This window comes from Podarcis filfolensis (assembly GCF_964270895.1).
Source record: "Podarcis filfolensis genome assembly, chromosome: 7".
NCBI classification, from domain to species: Eukaryota; Metazoa; Chordata; class Lepidosauria; order Squamata; family Lacertidae; genus Podarcis; species Podarcis filfolensis.
Window position 1 is genome coordinate 26,147,037 of NC_139603.1, and position 24,115 is coordinate 26,171,151.

General features: G+C 41.8%; 1 protein-coding gene across 2 annotated transcripts in view; it reads left to right on the forward strand.

The window, feature by feature from the left end:
- GMDS (GDP-mannose 4,6-dehydratase) overlaps positions 1–24,115 on the forward strand; it is a 279,224-nt gene that overhangs the window by 201,853 nt on the left and 53,256 nt on the right. For both annotated transcript variants that reach the window (XR_014550618.1, XM_083623996.1), the window contains exon 9: positions 8,514–8,610. Coding sequence is in view for 1 of the 2 variants with exons in the window: in XM_083623996.1 (XP_083480122.1) it covers positions 8,514–8,610 (97 nt within the window). In the remaining variant the exon portion in view is untranslated. The remainder of the gene's footprint in view (positions 1–8,513; positions 8,611–24,115) is intronic.

The window sequence follows — 24,115 nt, forward strand, 5'->3', positions numbered from 1 at the left end:
AAAGTACACACACAAAATGCCCTTACCCCTATCTGTTCTCCATCACTGGTTTGAAACTTCTGAGACCATGTGCCGCTTTAATTTCATTGTATTAATTTGCAAAACTACCCCTAGCGTTGGCATTTAATCCACATCAAAATCAGCGGTGTATCTACTATGTCAAAGGTAACAATGTTTCATTGTGTTGGTCTGGAACAATGAGGAAAAGGAAATTTTGACAAGTGAAATGTAAGCAATTTTGTCTATGAGACTTTCATCTTTGAAATCTAGTTCATTTTTTTTTCTTTTAACACGGTTACTGCCAAGGAAAACTCTGGAATGATGAGACTCCTCAGAGTGATTCTAATTCAGTTCCTTGCGCTGACAAGAAGACCTTTCAGCTACAAATATTTCCCCCCGTAACTATTACACCTTTTCTCCCCCCTTTCTATCTTCCTTTTGCCTATTACTAATTAAGTAATACGATGGGGAAACACTTCCCTCTTCTCATTTGAACTCCAACAGGATAAACCAAACAAGCAAACACTTGTCTTGACTAATTTTCTGTCATTAATCTTATTAAATCAGAGCAGCATTGTAAGGATAGCCTCAAACCACTACGGCACTCAAAAGTTCTTAGCAGACTGCTGTCTGTGAATAAAGGTGGAGGGGACCCTATATAAGCAGTGGAAAGATTTATGAGGTTTTCCCTCATATAATTCTACATATAGATCTGCAGCAAAAGTATTTGTTGCTTGAAGGGCTGAGATTAACATAAAAAAGCAATGAACAGTCACATTAATCTCCATTTTTGCTATCCTTGCCTGAAATGGTCATGATTTGCCTGTTCTTCAGAGTATTTGCATTTCTTCTGTGTAAGCTGCTTTGGGTATTTTGGGGGGAAAGCAGCCTAGAAATGTTTTAAAGGAGTAAAGGGTTCTGAAAAGTCTCACAAGCAAAGAGCTGTTTTTCAGGATGTGCAAGGGAGCAATCCTAAAGGTACAAGAAGCTGGTGGAAAGCAAGCAGGCATAAATTAAGCCAGATCCAAACCCCATTCAGCAGTGAGACTGGTTGCTGCTGCTCTGATCACGGTGGAGGAAAAGCGAGCCTTTAAAATAGTGTTCTGTGCCAGGTTACTAGGTCGCATGACCAGACTGAATGGTCTTAGGATCTAGCCTAAGTCTCCCGTCTCTGGTCCCATTCCCTCCACACATCCAAACGCTTTTTGGAGGCTTAATACCAGCCTGACCTAAGCTGAGATGAGGAACTTAGGCTGGCGTATCTTTGGCTGAGCCAGGTTTGGGGGCTTAATCATAGAACTGCAGAGTTGGAAGGGATCCTGAGAATCATCTAGTTTAACTCCTTGCAATTCACGGATACGCAGCTGTCCCATACGGGGATCAAACTTGCAACCTTGACATTATCAGTGCCATGCCCTAACCAACTGAGCTCTGGCGTAACCAGAGGATGTAGTGTCCTCATGTTGACCAACATGTCCTAACCTGCAACCTCACCCTGTTCTAAGAATATTCAAGACAACTGTTGTTTTTTAAACAATCATAAGATTCGTTGTTGTGATGATGACTGCTTCAAACAACAGATAAATGTTTTTGAAGGCTTCTCTAATTATGGAAACTCTGCAATTAAGTTATTCCATAGAGGAGATTACGCTGCCAAACCCTGCCTTACGACAGAATAGAGAATGAACAGTAATAAACTATAACCTATGCAACTATAAATTTATATAGCTATAAATCTGCACCAAGAAAGTGAAATCATAGCTGTCAACCATCCCTTATTTGGTGGGAAATTCCCTTATCCCAGTGCCATGTCCCGCTGCTGTCCCTTATTGATGATGTCCCTTAAATTTCCTGGGTTTCAAAGGAAGCAGCTCCTCTCCTTCCCTCCCTGCCGGCCAGGGAGGAGGGAGGCTCCAACTGTGTTGCTTGGCTGCGTTGCTCACCCAATAAGGAGTCTAAGAACAACTGGGGGGTGGAGCTTGCATTCCTTGTGCCGATCAAATCGGCTGCATTGCCTGGGGACTCGCCTTTGCTCAGCGCTTCCCAGCAGAGAGGTGACGGTGGTTTTCCTTGCAGCATCCCCTTTGCCGGGTTGCTGTGCTGTGGGAACCACCGCTTGAGGCTTCATTTGGCTGCTGGCTGGGCTTTCTGCCTTTGGCTCGGAGGGGCTCAGAAATTGAACATACCTGTGCTCGGAATTAGATAGATACATCATCGATGGCCCACTCACCCTTGCCAGGGAAAATGTCTGTCTGGAGCAGGGGCACATGGTGGGGGGAAAGGAAAGGAGCTGGTTGAGTACAATGGCAGGCGGCGATCTCGTGGGAGGGGGGGCTTTTGGGTTTGTTTTGGAGGCTCCTTCGATTGACCGTTATGGGGAAAAGGAAAGGAGCTGGTTGACTAAAATCCCTTATTTTGGCTGCTGATCCCTTATTTTTGAGGCTGCTTGTCCCTTATTTTCAAATCTGTAAGTTGACAGCTATGAGTGGAATCAGTATTGGAATCAGACCTGGAAGAACCAGGTCCACTTAGCAATGAAGCTTCCTGGGCCAGTCACTATTTCTCTGCATAACCTTTCTTACAAGATGTTGTCAGAAGAAAAGGAGGGGTGGGTGATCATGTACGCTGCTCTGACATATCAACTGTGTCCCACACAGAGCCTATCCAGAAGGGTACTGTGACCCATAGTATCAAAAGGTCAAGCAGCAGGCAGTCCGGACAACATTCCACAACCCCTAAGACTCTGGCTGGATATAGTGCCATCAGTGACAATACGGCACGTTGACTGGCATTGCCATTTGCCAGCCAGAGCATGGATTCCCAAGAAGTTAAAAATAATAAATAACTTCAATATATTTTGACTGTGTTCCCCACACGGTTCAGGTATGCGGTTTCTTTATGGAATGAAAATGATGGGAGCACAGGCATGCTGGCAAGCCCCTTCTCCTCCAGTGCAGAACCTTCCCCTTGTTTACGGGCCTCCATGAGTTGAAGGATGAACTTGTTCCGCATGGCCTATTTGTGGAGGCTGGCATGTTGTAAACAAATGGAAGGTGATGCACCCAAGCGGCAAGGCTTGCCAGTGCTGCTCCGCTCTTCCCTCACATGACCTTCATCATGAGAAGAGACTCAGCACCTGGACAGGACTGGAGAGTAATACTTATCAGATTGAAATCAAGGCAAAACTTCATTTGACTTAACATGCATGGCTCGCACAGGGATATTCCTTGTCGTTGCTACTGTCATTTCCCTTTTATAGGAGGATTGGAAAACGGTCAGTTGCAGCTGGTGAACACATTGTTATAAGAGCTACGTATCACGCTTTTCAGATTTGGGGGGTTAATTACTTTTCCCCTGTGGTTTTTTTCTTTGTACTTTCTCTTTTAGCAAGTATTAAGCAAGTAGAAATTCTATCTGAACATCAGATGAATGTGATTACCGTACCATATTTATTTCCTGTCTAAACTTTGCTCAGTTTTCTTATTGCATCTGTTGATTATCCACAAAACAAAACTGCAACACAATGATGGAAATCTCTCTCTTTTTTTAAAACATGCAGTAGTCATGCATGCATGTTGACCTGCAATCTGGTCATTGCCTTCTGATGTGTTTATCCTGTGGTTAATAGCAGTTGAGCTAAGCTGAAGTGTTAGCATGCACTCAAGATTGGGCTTTCATTTTTGTCATTTGCAGAACAATTAAGCATCTTTGAACATTAACAAGGAAGGAAGTATGCCATTAAAGTGGAGCTTATTTTCAAAATCATGACCTTCATTCTGGTGATAAAAAGGGCCCATGCGGAACTTTGTGGCGTTCAGTAATATTCTGTTATGCATGCACTAAACTCCAGTGAAGTGACTAATCTGGCTGACAATTGGTGACAAACTCACTAGCCTGAAAAATTACTTCCTATTCAAACTATGCATCCTTATACTTGTGGCAGACATTTATTTATTTCAAAGTGTTTTGTTTACAAATATTTATTGCATTGCTTTCCCACTGGCATGAGTTCTGCACACATTATTTTGAAGTGTTTCATATTGTATAGTTTAGTTTATAGTACTTTGGGAAACAGGTTGAGCTACTGAATAATTGTCATCTCTTACCATTCATCTACTTCTGCTTCATTGACTATGCAAAAGCCTTTGATTGTGTTGACCACAGCAAACTATGGCAAGTTCTTAAAGAAATGGGAGTGCCTGATCACCTCATCTGTCTCCTGAGAAATCTCTATGTGGGACAAGAAGCTACAGTTAGAACTGGATATGGAACAACTGATTGGTTCAAAATTGGGAAAGGAGTACGACAAGGCTGTATATTGCCTCCCTGCTTATTTAATTTATATGCAGAATTCATCATGCGAAAGGCTGGGCTGGATGAATCCCAAGCCGGAATTAAAATTGCCGGAAGAAATATCAACAACCTCAGATATGCAGATGACACAACATTGATGGCAGAAAGTGAGTAGGAATTAAAGAATGAGGGTGAAAGAGAAGAGCGCAAAATATGATCTGAAGCTCAACATCAAAAAAACGAAGATCATGGCCACTGGTCCCATCACTTCCTGGCAAATAGAAGGGGAAGAAATAGAGGCAGTGAGAGATTTTACTTTCTTGGGCTCAATGATCACTGCAGATGGTGACAGCAGTCACGAAATTAAAAGACGCCTGCTCCTTGGGAAAAAAGCAATGACAAACCTAGACAGCATCTTAAAAAGCAGAGACATCATCTTGCTGACGAAGGTGCGTATAGTTAAAGGTATGGTTTTCCCAGTAGTGATGTATGGAAGTGAGAGCTGGACCATAAAGAAGGCTGATCGCGAATAATTGATACTTTTGAATTATGGTGCTGGAGGAGACTCTTGAGAGTCCCATGGACTGCAAGAAGATCAAACCTATCCATTCTGAAGGAAATCAGCCCTGAGTGCTCACTGGAAGGACAGATCCTGAAGCTGAGGGTCCAATACTTTGGCCACCTCATGAGAAGAGAAGACTCCCTGGAAAAGACCCTGATGTGGGGAAAGATGGAGGGCACAAGGAGAAGGGGACGACAGAGGACGAGATGGTTCGACAGTGTTCTCAAAGCTACCAACATGAGTTTGACCAAGCTGCAGGAGGCAGTGGAAGACAGGAGTGCCTGGCGTGCTCTGGTCCATAGGGTCACGAAGAGTCGGACATGACTAAACGACTAAATAACAACCATTCATGATGAAAAGTTATTTGAGGAATGAGAAAGCTTTTTTTCTGAAAAAGGAGCTGAAATCTACTTCTGTGGTCTCTGTGGGTTGTATCCCGTTGAAATTAATGGACGGGATTCATCTGATGAGTTCCATCTGTGGTTAAGTCTTACACAAGGACTTCTACTTGCACAGTTGGGCTTTTACCCCACCCCCTCCCACCATGTGCCCCCTGAAATTGGCTTGGGTGGGTTGGGGAAACCCCCAGAACAGCATGCGGGGGGAGGGAGGAAGGGGGAAATCAGTCTGTCTGGGAAGCTGAAAGGCTTGCTCAAATGGATTGTTCACCATGGCACAATGTTGAATTCCACCCAGTGGACCCAAGTTAATTGTGTCCATTGTTTTAAATAGGTCTACTCTTGAGTATGGCTAATGTTGGACTCTGTGATTTTTATGGTGATCTTATTTTGAATATGTTGGAGTGGCAAATACTACACTCTCAACCTATCTGGAATTGCTTTTGAAACCTAGGGCGTAAATTAAAAAGAACAGTCTTACATTATCATGTTTAGTTCTCTCACTGAGAAGCAGGCCCATAGGAATTTATGAGACACACCAGGAGTATATGTTTTTAATCTTCAATATCATTAAGTGTTACGTACAGTATTCTGTGGATTGATCCTGATTTAAATTACTAAAAACCTGCTTTAAATGTTAATGGTGACAACAATCTTGATCTTTCCCTAGATGGGGTTCTGTTTTGATCTAGCATGTCTATACTTTTTTTTTTCTCCCATGTGGCTTTTGTCCTACTTCTTGAGCAATCTTCTGAGTTTGTGTTATATCTGCCTTGAATCAGGACTCCTGCAGACAAGGTCCTTCTGCTCTGTCAACAAATTCTGAGCAGGAAAGTAGACAAAAGTTAATGTTGACAGCTTTCTTTCTCTCTCTGTCTCTCTACTTTCAGGAATATTTCATAGTGTGTTCAAAAAGGGCTGCAGAAAATATTATCATTAATATGCTTCTCTAATAAATCCTTGGAAGGAATTAACATCCTTTTTCTCTAGTAATCTGACTAGCAACTGTCTCTACTTCTCTGTTATTGAAAACAAAAAGTGGCTGCATATTTTTCTGTCTAGGTTGAGCCACCCTTTCCTTGCTCCTCTTGCATCCAGCTACTACAACATCCAACTGACCACTTTTACACTTTTACAGTGGTACCTCGGGTTACAGACGCTTCAGGTTACAGACTCCGCTAACCCAGAAATAGTACCTCGGGTTAAGAACTTTGCTTCAGGATGAGAACAGAAATTGTGCTCCGGCGGTGCGGCAGCAGCAGGAGGCCCCATTAGCTAAAGTGGTGCTTCAGGTTAAGAACAGTTTCAGGTTAAGAACGGACCTCCGGAACGAATTAAGTTCATAACCAGAGGTACCACTGTATTGTGGTGATGGTGAATAGTGAGGCTCTAGAAAACTCAAAGCATGAGGTCAACCACTTCCAGAGAAATAAAAAGGCAGTTCTGGTCCTTTTACGGCTACAAAGGGTTTCCTTACTTCCTTCTTCCAGAATTGACAAATAACTACCAGGAAACTGCAATCTAATGGGGAAAATCCATGGCATGCTATTGAGTGTACAGGATTTCTATACAGCTGTACACTGTGCGTAAAGGATTTGTCTTGCCTTGCATACTGGGGTGGGATTGGATCATTCCCTAATCTCCGTTTTCTGAAGGTTATTGAAATGTTTATAGTTTTGCAACAACAAATTATGTGAACGTACAGTATAGTAAACATTTGATCAAACATTGTATTTAAAATATTCTGAAAGCTGAGTCCCTGCCCCCCACCTCAAACACAGATAATGATCTTCTGCAGGCAAGCAAAATTCGCTGTTGCTTCCCATGCCAATGTCCTAGCTATGGGCCTGCCTGGCATATGGTTGAGGGTGGGACTGTTTGATGTTCCAATAAGTGCTCTGTGAGACCAAATATGCTTAGGGCCCTCTGAGCTTAAGCCTCGGAGAGAGAGGGGATTTCAGCCTTATGCAAACATATGCACACCATTTGCTCATTCTGTTTGTAATTCACCCCATGAGCATGAGGTCTACTCACCTCTTTTGTTCCATTTCAGTATTTAAGACAGGCTGTAACTCGGAGTGATTTCGTGAACAGACCATATGCTGGTCCACTTCACAGAGTCAAATTTTCCCTCTTGCAAAGCCCAGCATGTGGCTTTTAGGAAGGATTCTATAAAGTCTTACATTAATGTAATAGTGTGAAAAACAAAGGAGACCACACTTAAAAGTCCGAAAGCTTGTTTTAAAATAGTTCGACAAATTATCATGAAAGCAACGTAGAAACCAACTGAAGAACATAATTAGACAAACAAGTTTTTAGTCTGATGTTGAAATTGATTGTAGAAGTGTTTGATCTGAGCACATTTCAAGGCAAATTGGAGATTGCTTGTAGTTCTGTCATCGTTAGGCCTGGGAAAACGAATGTACAAAGATGTTAAGTATCATCTTTATAGACTATGTATCAAATGATAAATGAATATATTTTTGTATTTTGTTGTCTCCTTTATATCTCTAGCCTATGTTACACATCTGTTTTTGTAAACATCTAATTTCTAACTACTCGGGCATAAATTCCACTGCTTATCAGTGTTAGTCTGTAGCAGTAAAAACTGTATTTTTGTAGCATCTTAAAGAGTGACATATTTATTGTGGCAAAAGATTCATGATCTAGTGCATGGGGAGGCAAACTAAGGTCCGGGGCCTGGATCTAGCTCAATCGCCTTCTAAATCCGGCCCGCGGATGGTCTGGGAATCAGCGTGTTTTTACATGAGTAGAATGTGTCCTTTTATTTAAAATGCATCTCTGGGTTATTTGTCGGGCATAGGAATTGGTTCATTATTTTTTTTCAAAATATAGTCTGGTCCCCCACAAGGTCTGAGGGGCAGTGGACCGGCCCCTGCTGAAAAAGTTTGCTAACCCCTCATCTAGTGCTTCTTCAGGTACAGAATCCTGTTATTTGTGTCCTTATATATATCTACTAGCAAAATATAGGACATGAGGCACCTAACAAAGTGGTGTCCAGTGCCAAAAACTTACGCCTCATCTCATGCATAGTATCAGAGCACAAAACAAGTGGACCTTAAAAGCCATTGTGCTTCCGCTCTGGTCAAACCTCTGCCTCTGCTCCTGTGGCCTGAAGTGTACATTGCCCTGGAGAGAGAAATAACACTAGCCTTGTCTAAGAATCTGTGCACCAAATGCTGCTGTGATCAGACTGGTAAAGACATTATGGGGTGATGAAATGTTTGTCATCTTTGCAGGTGGGAAGGCACGAATGAGAACGAAGTAGGTCGATGCAAAGAAACTGGCAAGATCCATGTGACAGTTAATCACAAATACTACAGGCCAACTGAAGTGGTAAGCAAAGTGATTCTTTCAGCTTTACAGAAGAATGCAAAACAAATTCAGTCACCAAATCGCTGCATTTGGGCAGCTGTTTGCAAGAGGGTTCTAACTTCAACTACTCCGTTTGCTTTCAAACAGGTAGCCATATATTTCTCTTAATTACCCTGTCTATGCAAAACAGGGATAAAACTCAGAAACCAGAATTACTGGATATTTCATGCTCTGTTTAATCCAGTTTTGAATTAGCAAAGATGATGTGGACAGTTTCTTTCTTCCAGATTGTTGCTGGAGCATAAATGCTTGAGACAGAAGTAATGATGGGTGCGATTTATTACATATTCTCCATTTGTATTTTCAAGTCTTATATCTATTCATGTGTTAAAAGTTTAAATTTATATGCTTATTTTCTACAGTATATTCCAGCAACTAAATACTTGGGGAAACCAGAAAGGAGAGGGAGAGAGGGTATTCAAAAAATAATAAATAAAAAAATCAGTCTAGAATATAAGACCATGGAATTTTATTTTATATATTTATGTTCATCTACCTGCTGTTTGTGAATATGTTAATGGAAAGTCACTGAAAAGTCATAATTAAGACACTTCCTTTCATGTGCTGGAAATAAATTCTCTTAATTAGGCCAGAATGCTTCTAATATATCCTTGTGAATTTGGAAGCAGTTTAAAAACTGTCAGTTATTGAGAAGAACACAATTATTTATATGGCTCTGCCACAAAGAAAAGAAAATACATGCTTGGCACTAGTAATCCTGATTCATTGTACTTCCATTGAAGTCAATCAAACACTAATCAATCAGTTCCATCTGCTTATGTTGATGAATGATGGTATGAAGGTTTCCATAGCCACCAATGTGCATATTAACCTTTTACAGTGTTTCATTCTAAATATTCATCATTCATTCAGCCAGATAATATGACCATTTATACTGGTGGTCACTGAATCAGCCTCCTTAGTTTGCTGTGGTAGATCATGGTGCTGGAAAACAGTACAGACTTGGCATTTTAGACGGTGATAATTTCATACGTACTAGTACAGCATACATAAACCTATGACTCAGAGCTGTTCTAAGAATTTATAGACCACTTTCCCATCATATTGCTTTCCTTGGCATTTAGAATTAGGTTTTCAACCATACTGAGCCAAACTCTGCACAGTACATACACACAGTTTCTGAAAAGCCAGCCTTTTTGCTGGTTAGAAGAATAGCCAGGTTTCGGTTTAAAGGTTTATCTAAAACTCTTCAAGCTTTTCAGGGGGTGCGGGAATAAACCATTGTGAATATGTTAATAGGAAGCTGTTACAATTGGAGCAGTGCTATCCAGCACATGTATTGCAGGAGCATATCTTTAAATATAGATACTGATATTGATATTCCTGAGCCACTGCAATGATAAGGGTAGCCAGTCACCCAAACCCAGAGTAATGAGTAATGCTTTAAAATATTGATCCACATACCAATCGAAAGATAAACTGAAATTCTCAGTGGTTGTCAAAGTAGCTAAGAATATTTCCCAATATCTTCAAGGCAAGCATTTTCCAGAAGCACTTGTTTCTGACCTACACATACAGGGGTTTGGTTCTGAAAATAATATGTCTTTGCATTTCTGTGAAGAGTAGGGTTCTGTTAAAAGTACATTTTCGGTTAAATTTCTGTTAGATTTGCCATGTTTCCTGCTTAGCTGTCTCCCTCTGTTTCATTATCCTTCATTGAAACGCTTGCATTTTTTAAAGAGGTCATTTAGAACTGAAAAGGCAATTTAGAATCTGAGAGTATTTTCATATTAAATGTTCTGTCTCTGAATAATAAGGATTTTCTCTGCACGAAAGACCAGTTATTCATATTGACTTACAGATTGTCCCTTTTTTATGTCCCAGTTCCCTTTCCCTGCTGCTTACAAATCTTTCACTCCAAATAAAGTTGTAGCCCTAGAATCTGGCATATTCTCAGAGGCTTTTCTCACAAGAGAACAATATTCTACTGCTTGGAAGAAATTGTATTACATTTTGTCCTCACCTACTTTAAAAATAAGTCAGAAACTGGATATTATTGAGGGAATGGATAGTGCCATTACATGGTTTGGCGACTAAATGTCACTGGACTTAGGGTGCGTCTAGGTGGAGTCTGGTCTTTTCTCATGAAAGAGAAGATCCATGTTTAGCTTATTGGTTGCATCTTTTAAGGCTTTCATAATGTGGGAAAAGTTTTGTAGCGGAAGTCCTGCACTGAAACAAATGCGTCTCCAAAAATATGTGTGAGATGTTGGATACTGGAACTGAGTTAATTGAGTACTTTTAAGCTTTGTTTCCCTCATCCTTTGCACCATCTTTCAAAAGTGGCATCCTGTGAGGGTGGCAATGAGAGAAACTTTTCAGTGATGGCCCCTTGGCTGTGGCACGCTCTTGCCAAACACCCAAATAACTCTCCTGGTTATTTGAAAGTTGATGTGGCTTGATTTCTGGCCTATTTTTGGTGTTCAACTTTTAGTTGGGTGGGGAAGTATATTTTCCTTGTTATTAGTGGCTGGTGGATGAACCCTTGGCTGGTGGATGTGTGTTTTTATTGCTTTAACTATTTTATGGTATCCTTGCATTCTTAACTTGTCAATCTCTTTTTAGACTTTCTGTAATAAGTGATGACTAAACTGAAATAATTATGATAATATTTGTAACTGTTGAATCTAGCTATACAGTGGTACCTCAGGTTAAGTAGTTAATTTGTTCTGGAGGTCTGTTCTTAACCTGAAACTGTTTTTAACCTGAAGCATCACTTTAGCTAATGGGGCCTCCTGCTGCCACTGCACTGCTGGAGCACGATTTCTGTTCTCATCCTGAAGCAAAGTTCTTAACCTGAGGTACTATTTCTGGGTTAGCAGAGTCTGTAACCTGAAGCGTCTGTAACCTGAAGCATATGTAACCTGAGGTACCACTGTATATGCATATATCTACAATGAGTGTGGGGAAGCTGCTGTTGATTAAATAATAAGATTTTAGTTTGTGTCCTTCAGCATTTTATCTAATCACTTTATCCAGAATTGTAGATCTTCCTTTTTGATATTGTATAAATGCTTGATGTGGAATAAAGACGGAAGCAGAAAATGGAGAGGGAGGGGATAAGCATTGTGAAAAAGAGAAGAGCATGTGGGTTGTGGGGGTGGAAGGTGGGTGTTTTACAAGAAGATAAAGCAGGATGGGCAGCTAATTCCTAACTCGGGGGCTTTGTGTGCATGGAAGTTACCTTTCATATTTGTTCCCTGCTAGCCTTATGCTTCCTCTAAACTCTCCCCAGCTCTTTCCTCCGGCTCAGACCACAGATTACATCATAGCATAGGGAAAGTATGACTCAATGGAGGAAAGAAATCATGAAGTTCAGACATTCTGTTTAAAAGACTGTTTGCATACAGAATTACCAGAGGTGGTCAAGTTGTTAAGAGCAGGGCTGTAAATACACAGTGATTACGCAGAATGTTATATTAGATTCAGAAGGCAGGCTACTGAGAATATCGGTTTTCACTCATGAAAACAGCAGCTTTCCTTATGGCTGCACATGTTTGCTTGAGAGTGTGTAAGCAGCCACAGGAATTGCTGAATAAGGGCTTCAGGTCATCATCATCTGAAGCCCACCACCAAGAAAGCTTAGGCTGGTTGCAGATGACCAGGACAGCACAATTTCTGTAGGCACAGCCCACTGTGCAATTCCCTTGCTAAGGTGGTCAGACTAGCCCAGGCATAGGCCAACTCACCACCCAGATGTTTTTAGGACTACAATTCCCATCATCCCTGACCACTGGTCCTGTTAGCTAGGGATGATGGGAGTTGTAGTCCCAAAACATCTGGAGGGCGGAGTTTGCCTATGCCTGGACTAGCCCCATCTTTTTATATCATATTTTTGCCTTGGGGGCAGAAAGGCAATTAATGAATTAATAATAACACCAGCAATAATAGTTCAGTGCCATATTCTCTCCACTGCTCTCTAGTAGGAGAAGAATAAGTTACAAAAAAGTAAGAAAATTCTAATTTGCATAATTTAAGTAGGCCACTGAAGTCAGCATTTGTAGTTGCATATTTTCACCTTAATATGGAATATTATTTTGTGTACAAGGCCCATCGAACCCTGACTATAAAATGGTATTTGAAATGAGAAATCCTCCATCAGGTTTTCTATTTTCAACATTTGTTAGTTGACTGAGGTTGCAATTCTAACCCCATTTACCGGGGAGTAAGCCGTACTTCATCCAGGCTAGCTTCTGAATAGACATGGTTAAAAATTTACAGTAAAGATCAAAAACACATATCCAGATGTGTGTCAAGACATCATGTTTCTGATGAGTCCTGAGCTTCACTCCTGACTTGCTTCTCAGACTTCTCAGATTTTTTCTTTCAGTCAGGTAGTCGTCATACTAAATCAATACCTCATAACAGCTTAACCACCTAAAACTAGTCATGTTTGTCCACTATTAATGGAATGGTTTCATTCTTAAAGCATGTGTGCATTTGGTATTTGCTTTGTCTAATCCCCAAAAATGTGGTGTTCACTTGTCTAAAAAGAAAAAAAAGTGTATGTTTTTAGGACCCACCTTGTTTTTTGGGTTGTAAGTTGTTTTATATCATTTTTGATATTGTTTTTAATGCTGTTACTCACCCTGGGACGTTACAGTGAACGGCAGGAAATAATAAATAAATGTTCATTTTCTTATATTGCTTCCCTCCAGATCTCACTCCCCCTTCCTTTTATATGGAAAGGACATTGTTGTTGGAATGTTTGTGACAGTTCAATAACTCTTTTCCCCATCCTAAAATTATATTTTTTAATCTTTCTTGGCTTATATCACATGCCTAGTCCAATATCCATTTCCTTCATTTTCTATCTGTCAATTCGTTTATATGTTAGTAAGTTTTACACACACACACACACACAAACACACACACACACACACACACACACACACATCTCTTCTTTATAGTTTTCATTAATCTCTATATCCCTACTTTACCACACTTGGCCTCAGTTACCCTTTTACTTCTTCATATGACACCGGAATAAGCTTTGCGTTTTTACCCTCTTTGAGGGGTGGGGGGGATGATTTTTAATACTCAGCTCTACGTTTCCCAGACTTCACAAGATTCCAATAAAAAACTCCTCAGGGCGTATCATATTCCTCCAAAGTCGGCTCTGCTCAAGTCCAAAGCATTTGTGGCAGTTCGTACTCTGAAGAGTTATGACTCTTCAAAATATAATGAAACTGATCACAAAATCCCAGTTCTTTTCTCCCACTTCCGCACCCCCCACCCTTTTCCATACATATCCCATTTCCTGCATTTACATTCCAAATGGGCCGTGAGTCTGAACATAGTTCAAACAGCTGAACAAGAAATATCCATCTTAGTTGTTTAAAGGTCCATATTCCTATCACTGTGTCTGTATGCAACCCATAGTGTCAGGGCGGATCTGAACATTGCACTACAGGAAGAAAAACCCTTAGTGGTTGTTTTTCCATGACTAACAGCCTTTGTCTTATGACAAAATCTTCTTACCTATAGAGGAAGATCCTTATGCACTTTCTTTTCCCAAACTGGAGGTTTATGTCAACATCTGAAAATCACTACTGTCAGAGACTGCCTCTAGGTCCCGGCTCACAAAGGACCAACGCTAGCCGGTAGAACGGAATAAAGTCTTTATTGAAGTATAGTTTCCATTTCCACATCTTAGCGTGCGTCTCTACGTCTATTCCCTAGATCGGCGAAGTCCCATCTGAATCTCCGCCTCCTGTACACCAGTTCAAGACCCTAGCCTTGCTCCACCTTTTGCGTCTCTCCTTTCGCCTCTGGGTCCTACCACCCCCCGGGGTTCCTTCCTTCCTGGATGCCTCGGATGCGGACCCTTCGGATTCCTCCCCCTCCCTTCGGCGGGCTTTAGGACCTGGCTCCCTTTCCGGGCTGCTCATTGCGCCTCCCTCTGGTACATTTGAACTTGGCGCGCGCGCGCTGTCTCCGACCCTCCTCTCTACCGTTTCCTCGCTCTCTGACGCAGGCGTGGCTGCTGCCGGAGAGCTGCCTGTCGCTGGTGCCTGGAACTCCTCCCCCCTGCTGCTCTCTGGTGGAGTAGCTGGTCCGGATTTCCAGCTGCTGCTCTCTGAATCCCCTCTGGTCCCTTCTTCCTGGGGTGCCCCTCTTGGTAACCCCCCAGCTCTGCCCACGGGAGCCCCTTTCTGTGAATCCTCCGATTCGCTGGACAGACTTAGAGATCTCGGACGGCTATCATCGCTAACCTCTCCTTCCGATTCCTCGCCATCCGTTCCCTCTGCTCCTGAACCCCTGACAACTACTTTAGTAAATTATTACTTTTTATTGTCTTTCTCGAGTGAATCACTGTGTCAGCCAAAATATTTATATCATTACTTACTTTAGACTCAACAGTAAGCTTTCGCCAGAGTTACCATCTTGCGAATCTAAAAGGGATCTGGGGTTGTTTTTGTTGTTTTCCAAGCTCGGCATAATCATAGGGTTGCCGTATCCCAGCCCACCCAACCCACAGGTTGCCTAATTTGCATATTATGCCATTTGTTTGCTGATTTTGCAAACCAAGCCACGAGTTGGGAAACGGCTCTGCATTTTTCAGCTGCTTTTCTACTTCAAACCGCCTCATTCGGAAGTTGCTTAACAAACAGATGGCTTGGCTTTTTGTGGATGTTACATGGAAAAGTTAGTACAGTGTGTTTTTAACCCGCAAAGGCTAAATTGTTTGCTTGTGCGCACATGCATCTAAGTGTTGTCATAAGTCTGTATTGTTCTCTCATCCAAAAGATTGCTAAACTGTGTAGCACTATCTCATGGCTCCTAACTGCTCAGGAAAGTGGAGAGTGGTGTGTGTGTGTGTGTGTGTGTGAGACCTTCCCTTGTTACTGAAAGACCTGACTTCTGTCGCAATGTTTCCTCCTTCATGTACAGAAGCATCTACTGAGGTGCTTCATAACTTTCCCCTTACATCATTTTTACTTTTCTGACTCAGCCCAATGATATCCAATCCTGAGAATCCTGGGAGATGCCAAACATTGGAATCATCCTGCACTGCCCTGTTCAGTTTAACCAGTTGTTGCCCTTTGTTTCATCCTACTTCACCTCCACATTTTTCCAGCCACTCGCACTGCTGACCTTGCCTCCTGCCCCCGCCTCTTCTTGCCCCCGCTGCTGTCATTCTTGAGCTTTTAAAACCAGCCATGTGTCATCTGTGAACTCCACGTCTTCATTGATCTTCCTGAGAACATCAGCTTGTCCCTCTAAATCTGCTATCTGATCCTTTCCAACTGACAGCTCTCGGCCTCAAAAAGGTATACCCTTACTTCCTCGGATTTAAGTGAAAGCCACCTTATCCTCTAAATGTGGCATCTCGCTGGCCGTGCAGTTGTTACCTTTTCCTTTATATCAAGGAAGCTGGCTAGAGCAGGTAGCTATTAACTCCTTTAAACAATCGGGAAACGGAAGAGGTAGAGGATGACATGTCTATTTACAATGAAATAGCGAGAGAGGCTCTGACAAATGCCCAGCACGGCCTTTTGTTTTCATTGCTTGTTCCGGGGGCCAGTTAACAGCCAACACAACAAGGCCTTGGCTAGGAGACATTACCCAGACCCGCGCCTTCCCCTTACACTTAATGACAGCTAAGAAGTGCAGCGGATGTTGTTAAAGTGGGCAAGAAAAAAACCACCCATCTTGTATATAATGAAATAAATATAGCCATAGTTCTAGCTATTTTTCTGTATAGTTAGGGTACTTGAAGCAGCGGCTATCGTCGCGCATATGGGTGGGGCTAAAACCCATACCAGTTCTGAATTTTTGGTTCAGCCCTGATGAAAAGGACAAGTGCTTTAATAATCCAAAAGCAACAGTAGGATAACACGTTTTAGTATGGGCCACTAGAGTGTCAAATAAATAAGGATCGCTATGTTGCCCACTATTCTGTGACGTTTTAATTGGTCCTAATACAAGTTTTACTCAACTGTCACGTTTGAATTTGTTCTAATGGGCTAACCCGGCTACCTAATTTTTTGGCATGCTTTAAAATGGAAATAATTTGCCTGTTTGTTCAAAGTAATGACTGGCTAGGGATTTCTTGTTCATTGGGGATTTGTGAATGGTTTGTTTAATTTGCTTGCATTAATTGATTTTGTTGCTTTGGGCCAAATGGGGGCTGATAAAGAGAAGAAGACTTTTCAAGATACCGGCTTCACCTCTGCAGCTCCACTGCCAGACCCTTATTTTATTTTATTTTATTTTAGTCTTATTTGTGAAAATTTCTATTCTGCCAGTGTTAAGAGAAAAAGCCATGGTGGTGAACCATGATCAGCTCAAGCCATTCTTTTAATTAATAGTGGTGTTCAAATAGGTTTTACTCAGAGTAGCCCCACTGAAATCAACTTAGTTATGTTCATTAATTTCAGTGGGGTATACTCGGAATACAGCTTAGTTGAATACCACCCCGTCAGTATAAATCACAACACCAATAGAATCAGTATTTTCCCAACTGTAGATTAAACAATTTTCAATTACAATGCACAGAAGAAAAGTTATAGTCATTTCCCCCCTCCTTCAGGTTGTCTCTCAAAAACATATTTTCTACATATCCCCCTTACATGAATACTACTTTTAGCCATGTAGACATTCTTTTTTGATTGGAATTGTCTTGTCTTATATATATATTTCTTCAGATACAGCTTCTAAATCCCTACATTTTCTGGCAGTGTTTCTCATGATCCTAGACTCTGTTTCTGTGTGTTGAGGGGATTAAGAAAGTTGACTGTGATGATCGCATAGTTAACAGGGGAAATGTGAGGTATTTGTAAAACCTCAGGTGAGTGATGTGACCGAGTTTGCTCTGTGTGGTATGTCGGTAACTATGCAACAAAGCCTGCCAAGCCCGCTTGTGTCACTGCTGAGTGCGTGTTGTGACATTTACTCTTCACTCCAAACAGTCTTCCTGTAGTGCTAATCCCGTGAGGTTAGAACAGCCTTTTATCCTGCACGTAGTAAAGGTTAAAGATGCTACACGAGATTTTTTTTTTCTTTCTACAAAGGTATGATCAAGTTCTCTACCCCCACCTTTCCTCCTGTGCTTAAAAAAAAAAAATTGCTGCTGCATTGCTATGGATCCAAAGCATCGTGAGGAGAAAGAAAACAGCTGCTGAAACTTTTCTGCAAATACTTCACTGGAGTTCTCCTTCCTCGGTTTCTGCATCGCATACACAGGAACACTATCTTTGGATTTCCTTTCTTCACATAACACTCAGGTGCGAGGTCTCAAAACAGCCCTTCCATGAGTGGAAATAGGGGTGGACTTTGGTATCATGGCGTCCTGAGCAAGGACACAATTTGGTGCCCCCCCCTCCCAGAAATACTTTTCATTTTCACAATACAGTGGTACTTCTGGTTAAGAACTTAATTCATTCCAGAGGTCCGTTCTTAACCTGAAACTGTTTTAACATGAGGCACCACTTTAGCTAATGGGGCCTGCTGCTGCTGCCGCACCGCCAGAGCACAATTTCTGTTCTCATCCTGAAGCAAGGTTCTTAACCCAAGGTACTATTTCTGGATTAGCGGAGTCTGTAACCTGAAGCATCTGTAACCCAAGGTACCACTGTACTGTACAGTCATGCCTTGGTTTCCAAACGTAATCCGTTCCGGAAGTCCATTTGACTTCCAAAACATTCTAAAACCAAGGCGTGGCTTCCGATTGGCTTCAGGAGCTTCCTGCACTCAAGCGGAAGCTGCGTCAGATGTTCGGCTTTCGAAAAGCCCTTGGAAACCGGAACACTTATTTCTCAGTTTTTGGCATTCGAGAACCAAAACATACAAGTACCAAGGCGTTCGAGAACCAAGGTACGACTGTAATTCATTTGGTACAGTTGCTTTTTTATGGATCTTCTCAGTAGGTACCTAGGTACATATAGGTTGTTGTTGTTGTTTTGCACACACACCCCAGCTTGGTGCCCTGTGTGCAGGAACTGACCGCACTGACCTAAATCCAGCCCTAGTTGGAAGGGCACCTTTAACCCTAATCCCACAGTGCCCATTCAAGCTCAGTTTAAAAGGGAAGACCATATTTTAGAAACAAAGCATTTACTTGATCTATAAAACCCAACCAAATTCTTAACCCCCAGGATGTGGTGCCAGAGGAGACTCTGGACAAGTAATCCGTTAACATAAACAGTGGTTACCCATATTGGCTTGCAGTGGCTTTGGGCAGAAGGTCTCCTGAAGAGATGAAGTCAACAAGGAAAGAGAAAATAAAAAGTATTCACAAATAAATCAGATTCACAGGTTTCCCACCATATGGGGGCCCACCTCTTTTGCTGAATTTGCACCGTTCTGCTCTACTAGGAATGGTTTTATTTGAGATATATATATATATATATATATATATATATATATATATATAAAATTTTAACTCTCTTTTCTGTTTTTGTAATTGTAAACTATATTATAGTAATCCATCCTTGCAGTGAAGGGTGCGCAAGAAATTTTACAAATAAATAAACAAATCGATTTAAATGTGGTTGTGATAGCAGTCAGGGCCGGCCCTGTTATTAGGCATAGTGAGTTTTGCCATGAAGGTGGCTTTCCATACTTCCTTTGCTGAGATCCCAGGTTATAAACGTTCATGAGTGTATGCAATCAGCAGAAATGCAGATGCTACAATTCCTTGGCTCAAGAACAAGGTGCCTTCTGTCTCAGGGAACTCATCCTCCTTGCTGGAAACTCCCTGGATGTCACATTAAAAGAGCTGAATTTTGTTTCTTTTGCATAGTCTCCAGTCATGGGTGGCTCAATAGGAAGTCTGTTCTGGAAGCCAAGCCCTTTCTTTGCATTTGTAGTTTAGCAGGGTGTGTAAAACCCCTAATTAACAATCCAAAACTGTAAACTTAAGATCTTCAGTGAGTAGCATGTGTTTAATATATAAGGCCTAGGGTGTGAATGTGTAGTAAAAGCAGTGTGAAATTCACACAAGCATTTGAACTGGATTTGCATGTGGACATACAGTGCTGAAGTTCAGAGCTTTTGGTCCATGTGGTGCTTTCTATTATGCCTGCAAGTGTACATGGGTAAAGGTAAAGGGACCCCTGACCATTAGGTCCAGTCATGACCGACTCTGGGGTTGCGGCGCTCATCTCGCTTGGCCGAGGGAGCCGGCGTACAGCTTCCGGGTCATGTGGCCAGCATGACTAAGCCGCTTCTGGCGAACCAGAGCAGCGCACGGAAATGCCATTTACCTTCCCGCCAGAGCAGTACCTATTTATCTGCTTGCACTTTGACGTGCTTTTGAACTGCTAGGTTGGCAGGAGCTGGGACCGAGCAACAGAAGTTCACCCCATCGCGGGGATTTGAACCACCGACCTTCTGATCGGCAAGTCCTAGGCTCTGTGGTTTAACCCACAGCGCCACCCGAGAGTCCAAGGGCATGCCTAGCCCTTTGTTATTTCAGGTCATCATGCTTCCAAATAGGAGCACTTTGCATGTGCAGTTTATACAAGGTAGGGAGCACTTTGTTTTGTTTTGGTTATCAACAGAGATGTCAGAATAATCCATTGAAAACAGACTATTAAGTGTTTCCTTTCATCCACGTACTCAGCTCCCATTGTCGCAAAGATTCTTGCTATGGAAGACATTCACTATAGTGCTCTATAACTAGGTAGTAGTAGTAGTAGAAGTAGTAGTAGTAGTAGTAGTATACCACCCTTCATCTGTGCATCTGAGGATGGTTCAAAACAAAAAATTTCAATATTCCAATATTAAAACCACGAAATACATAATAAAACGTGCACCCATTATATGTAAACAGATAGGTAAATTGCTTTGTAATACACTTCATTTACATACTCAATTAGGGATGCGGGTGGTGCTGTGGGTTAAACCACAGAGCCTAGGACTTGCCGATCAGAAGGCAGTTCGAATCCCCACAACGGGGTGAGCTCCCGTTGCTTGGTCCCTGCTCCTGCCAACCTAGCAGTTCGAAAGCACATCAAAGTGCAAGTAGATAAATAGGTACCACTCCAGCGGGAAGGTAAACGGCGTTTCCATGCGCTGCTCTGGTTCGCCAGAAGTGGCTTAGTCATGCTGGCCACATGACCCGGAAGCTGTATGCCAGCTCCCTTGGCCAATAAAGTGAGATGAGTGCCGCAACCCCAGAGTCGGCCACGACTGGACCTAATGGTCAGGGGTCCCTTTACCTTTACCTTTACATACTCAATTATGTATACAGCTGCTTCTTCACTTTTTTTGTTCCTGAAGTATTGTTTGTTGTCAAAGGCACTCTATGTGCACTATGGTTCATTTTGCTCAAAAGTAAATTCCACTGAATTCAGTGAGTCTTACTCCCAGGTAGGTGGGATTAGGATTTCAGTCATCACGCACCACTCATTATTGTTACTTTCACATTGAAATAAGTAATATCTTTGGTTACCTCTTGATTTTATCTATTCTCCTCAGTTAAAGTCCTAGACTTTGTCAAAGTGGGTGGAACTATTTGGCACTTAATTTTGACCACCCTAAATCTTCATTTTAAAGGTAAAATTAGATTTAAAAAGCCTTTCCTTCCTCCGTTGACTTATAACCATACTGGTACTTCTGGTACCTGAGGGAAATGAGATAGGATGGCAAGTTGATACTTACGGTAACTGTGAAATGTGGTAGCAAGAGTAGTTGCAATCTTAGCTGCACAACTGGGAGTAAGCTCCACTGAATTCAATGGAACTACTTCTTGGTAGACATGGCTAGGCTTGCGCCATAGATTGTTTTGTGATAGGCCATTAGCCACTTCATTAACATTGTCCTTAAGGTGTCACAAGGCTCTTTGTTGTTTTAGCTGCAAAAGACTAATGGGGCTACCCCTCTGGAAATTAATTAATTTTGAAAGGGAAGATTCGGGGACCGTAATTGTTTTGTAAATATATTTTTGATGACTGAGATCAGCCTATTGTGTGATATGGCACAAAAGGGAACACGGACTTGTGCAAAATAAACAAACTGCATAGGAATTTTAAAAATACCAGATGAAAGTGTGAATGGATATCGGATAGGACTGAGCTCCTACATCCCTAGTTATCATTAATGTATTGAACACTTTTAAAAGTTAAAAAGAACATAACTAGAGCCAGAGTCTCAGTTGCTCTGTGTAGTGTGCTTCATTGTGAGAAGGGGGAGTAATCTTTTCACTTATGAATATGCTTGCACAGGAAACCTAAAACAATTAAAAGAATGGTAAAGAAAAGACAGTGTTGTGTTAAAGTCACAAAGACCAACTTGGGGGGGGGGGAGATTTAATTTGTCTGCAGAAACTCATCAGGAAGGTGGCTGTATAGGAACCCCATTAATATTAATATTATTAATAATATTTACAGAAATGGCCCTGCTTCTGGTGGTTTGGACTCCTTGTAAGGTCAAATCCTAACTAGCAGATCTGAAGTGCTGGGAGGGGGCTTTGCTTTCTGGAGCCACCAATAGCTGTCTCAGCACTGAATTATTATTATTATTATTATTATTATTATTATTATTAATTATTTATACCCCGTCCATCTGGCCAGGTCTCCCCAGGCACTCTGGGCAGCTCCCAACAGAATATTAAAAACACGATAAAACGTCATACTTTAAAAACGTCCCTAAACCAACACATAAACTTTGGTACCCAGTGCAAGTCATTCTGCGGCAATAGGCTCAAATATCACCGCCATGCTGCCTGCTGATAGTCTTCCTGGCAATGGGGAGGCTAGCATCATCTTGGCAGGAAGAGATGCTGCCACAGATTCTGAATCCTACTGCTCTTACCTTAAGGCTCCTCCAGTCATAGCTTCCTTGCCCAGCTTGTCTTCTCTGGGGGACTCTTAAGAGCATGAGTCATGGGTTCGAGTCCTACCTTGGGGAAAAGATTCCTGCATTGCAGGGGCTTGGACCAAATGACACTTATGGCCCCTTCCAACTCTACAATTCTATGATTCTATAATTATAAGGAAAGGTGAAAGCTATTCCCTCCAAGCAGCGTTACCAGGTAGTGCTGTAATCAGTGTTACCATATAATGTGGACTCTTTATGTCCCTGTACAAAAACTTGGTAAAAATTCTATCGCTAATACAGGTCATTAATTTTCAGTGTTTCGATTCTAAGAAGAGATTTCAGGGTTCGGACCTGTAAAAGGTTGCTCTCTGACTTGGAATGTCTTACCCACTAATCCCAGCTGGTAAAGAGAGAGAGATTGTTCATATGCTCAAAGTCTACCTTGTTCTTAATTTTTTTATTTCATATGTTCCCGTTCTGACAGTTGCCACTTTCAGGGCTGAGCCGTTGCTCAAATTAAGCCTGGTGCTTTCTATGCTGATGTTCTCACATATATATTGTTGCACACCACCCTGTCTCCAATTGGGGTGAGATTCGAGGGGTTCCAGTCACTTACCCAGGGTTCGTGTTTCCTTTGGAACGAGTTACAGTGGAGACCGTGGTGTCTTTATGATATATGGTTTATTTACACATATATACAACCTGTGCCTACAACCTTGCCACAATCTTACTGTGACATATGCTCCCCAGGCCTTTTTAAAACACTGCCATCAAGATAGAGCTCATGCTTTTAACAAGAAACAAATGTTTTACATGATGCAGCACTTTCATTATTTAACACAGCTATTTTTGATACTATATTGTGATCTGTGGTTTCACATTGTTGTTGTTTGGAACTGGAGGTTAGATAAATGCTTTTACAATGGCATTAAAAATGTTCACTGTCATGCAGAAAGCAATGTGAATATACCTTGTTACAATTAACTCTAAGAAGGATGATGAATGAAGTTCTCGAACTTTGTTGTTGTTTAGTCGTTTAGTCGTGTCCGACTCTTCGTGACCCCATAGACCAGAGCACGCCAGGCACTCCAGTCTTCCACTGCCTCCCGCAGTTTGGTCAAACTCATGCTGGTAGCTTCGAGAACACTGTCCAACCATCTTGTCCTCTGTCGTCCTCTTCTTCTTGTGCCCTCCATCTTTCCCAACATCAGGGTCTTTTCCAGGGAGTCTTCTCTTCTCATGAGGTGGCCAAAGTATTGGAGCCTCAACTTCACGATCTGTCCTTCTAGTGAGCACTCAGGGCTGATTTCCTTCAGAATGGATAGGTTTGATCTTCTTGCAGTCCATGGGACTCTCAAGAGTCTCCTTCAGCGCCATAATTCAAAAGCATCAATTCTTCGGTGATCAGCCTTCTTTATGGTCCAGCTCTCACTTCCATGCATCACTACTGGGAAAACCATAGCTTTAACTATACCGACCTTATATGGATAGGGCTTAAGTTTGCCAGCTGGCCAGAATGCTTGTAGTGAGTTAGCTAGTATGATGTATTTTCATTGCATATTCCTCCTTCCTAAGTTCACACCTAGTAGTAATTAGTGGTGTAGCATTCGCCAGCCCATGTTTATACAACAGGTATATATGTATATCCTGCCCTCCATTCTTGAATGAATAATCATGG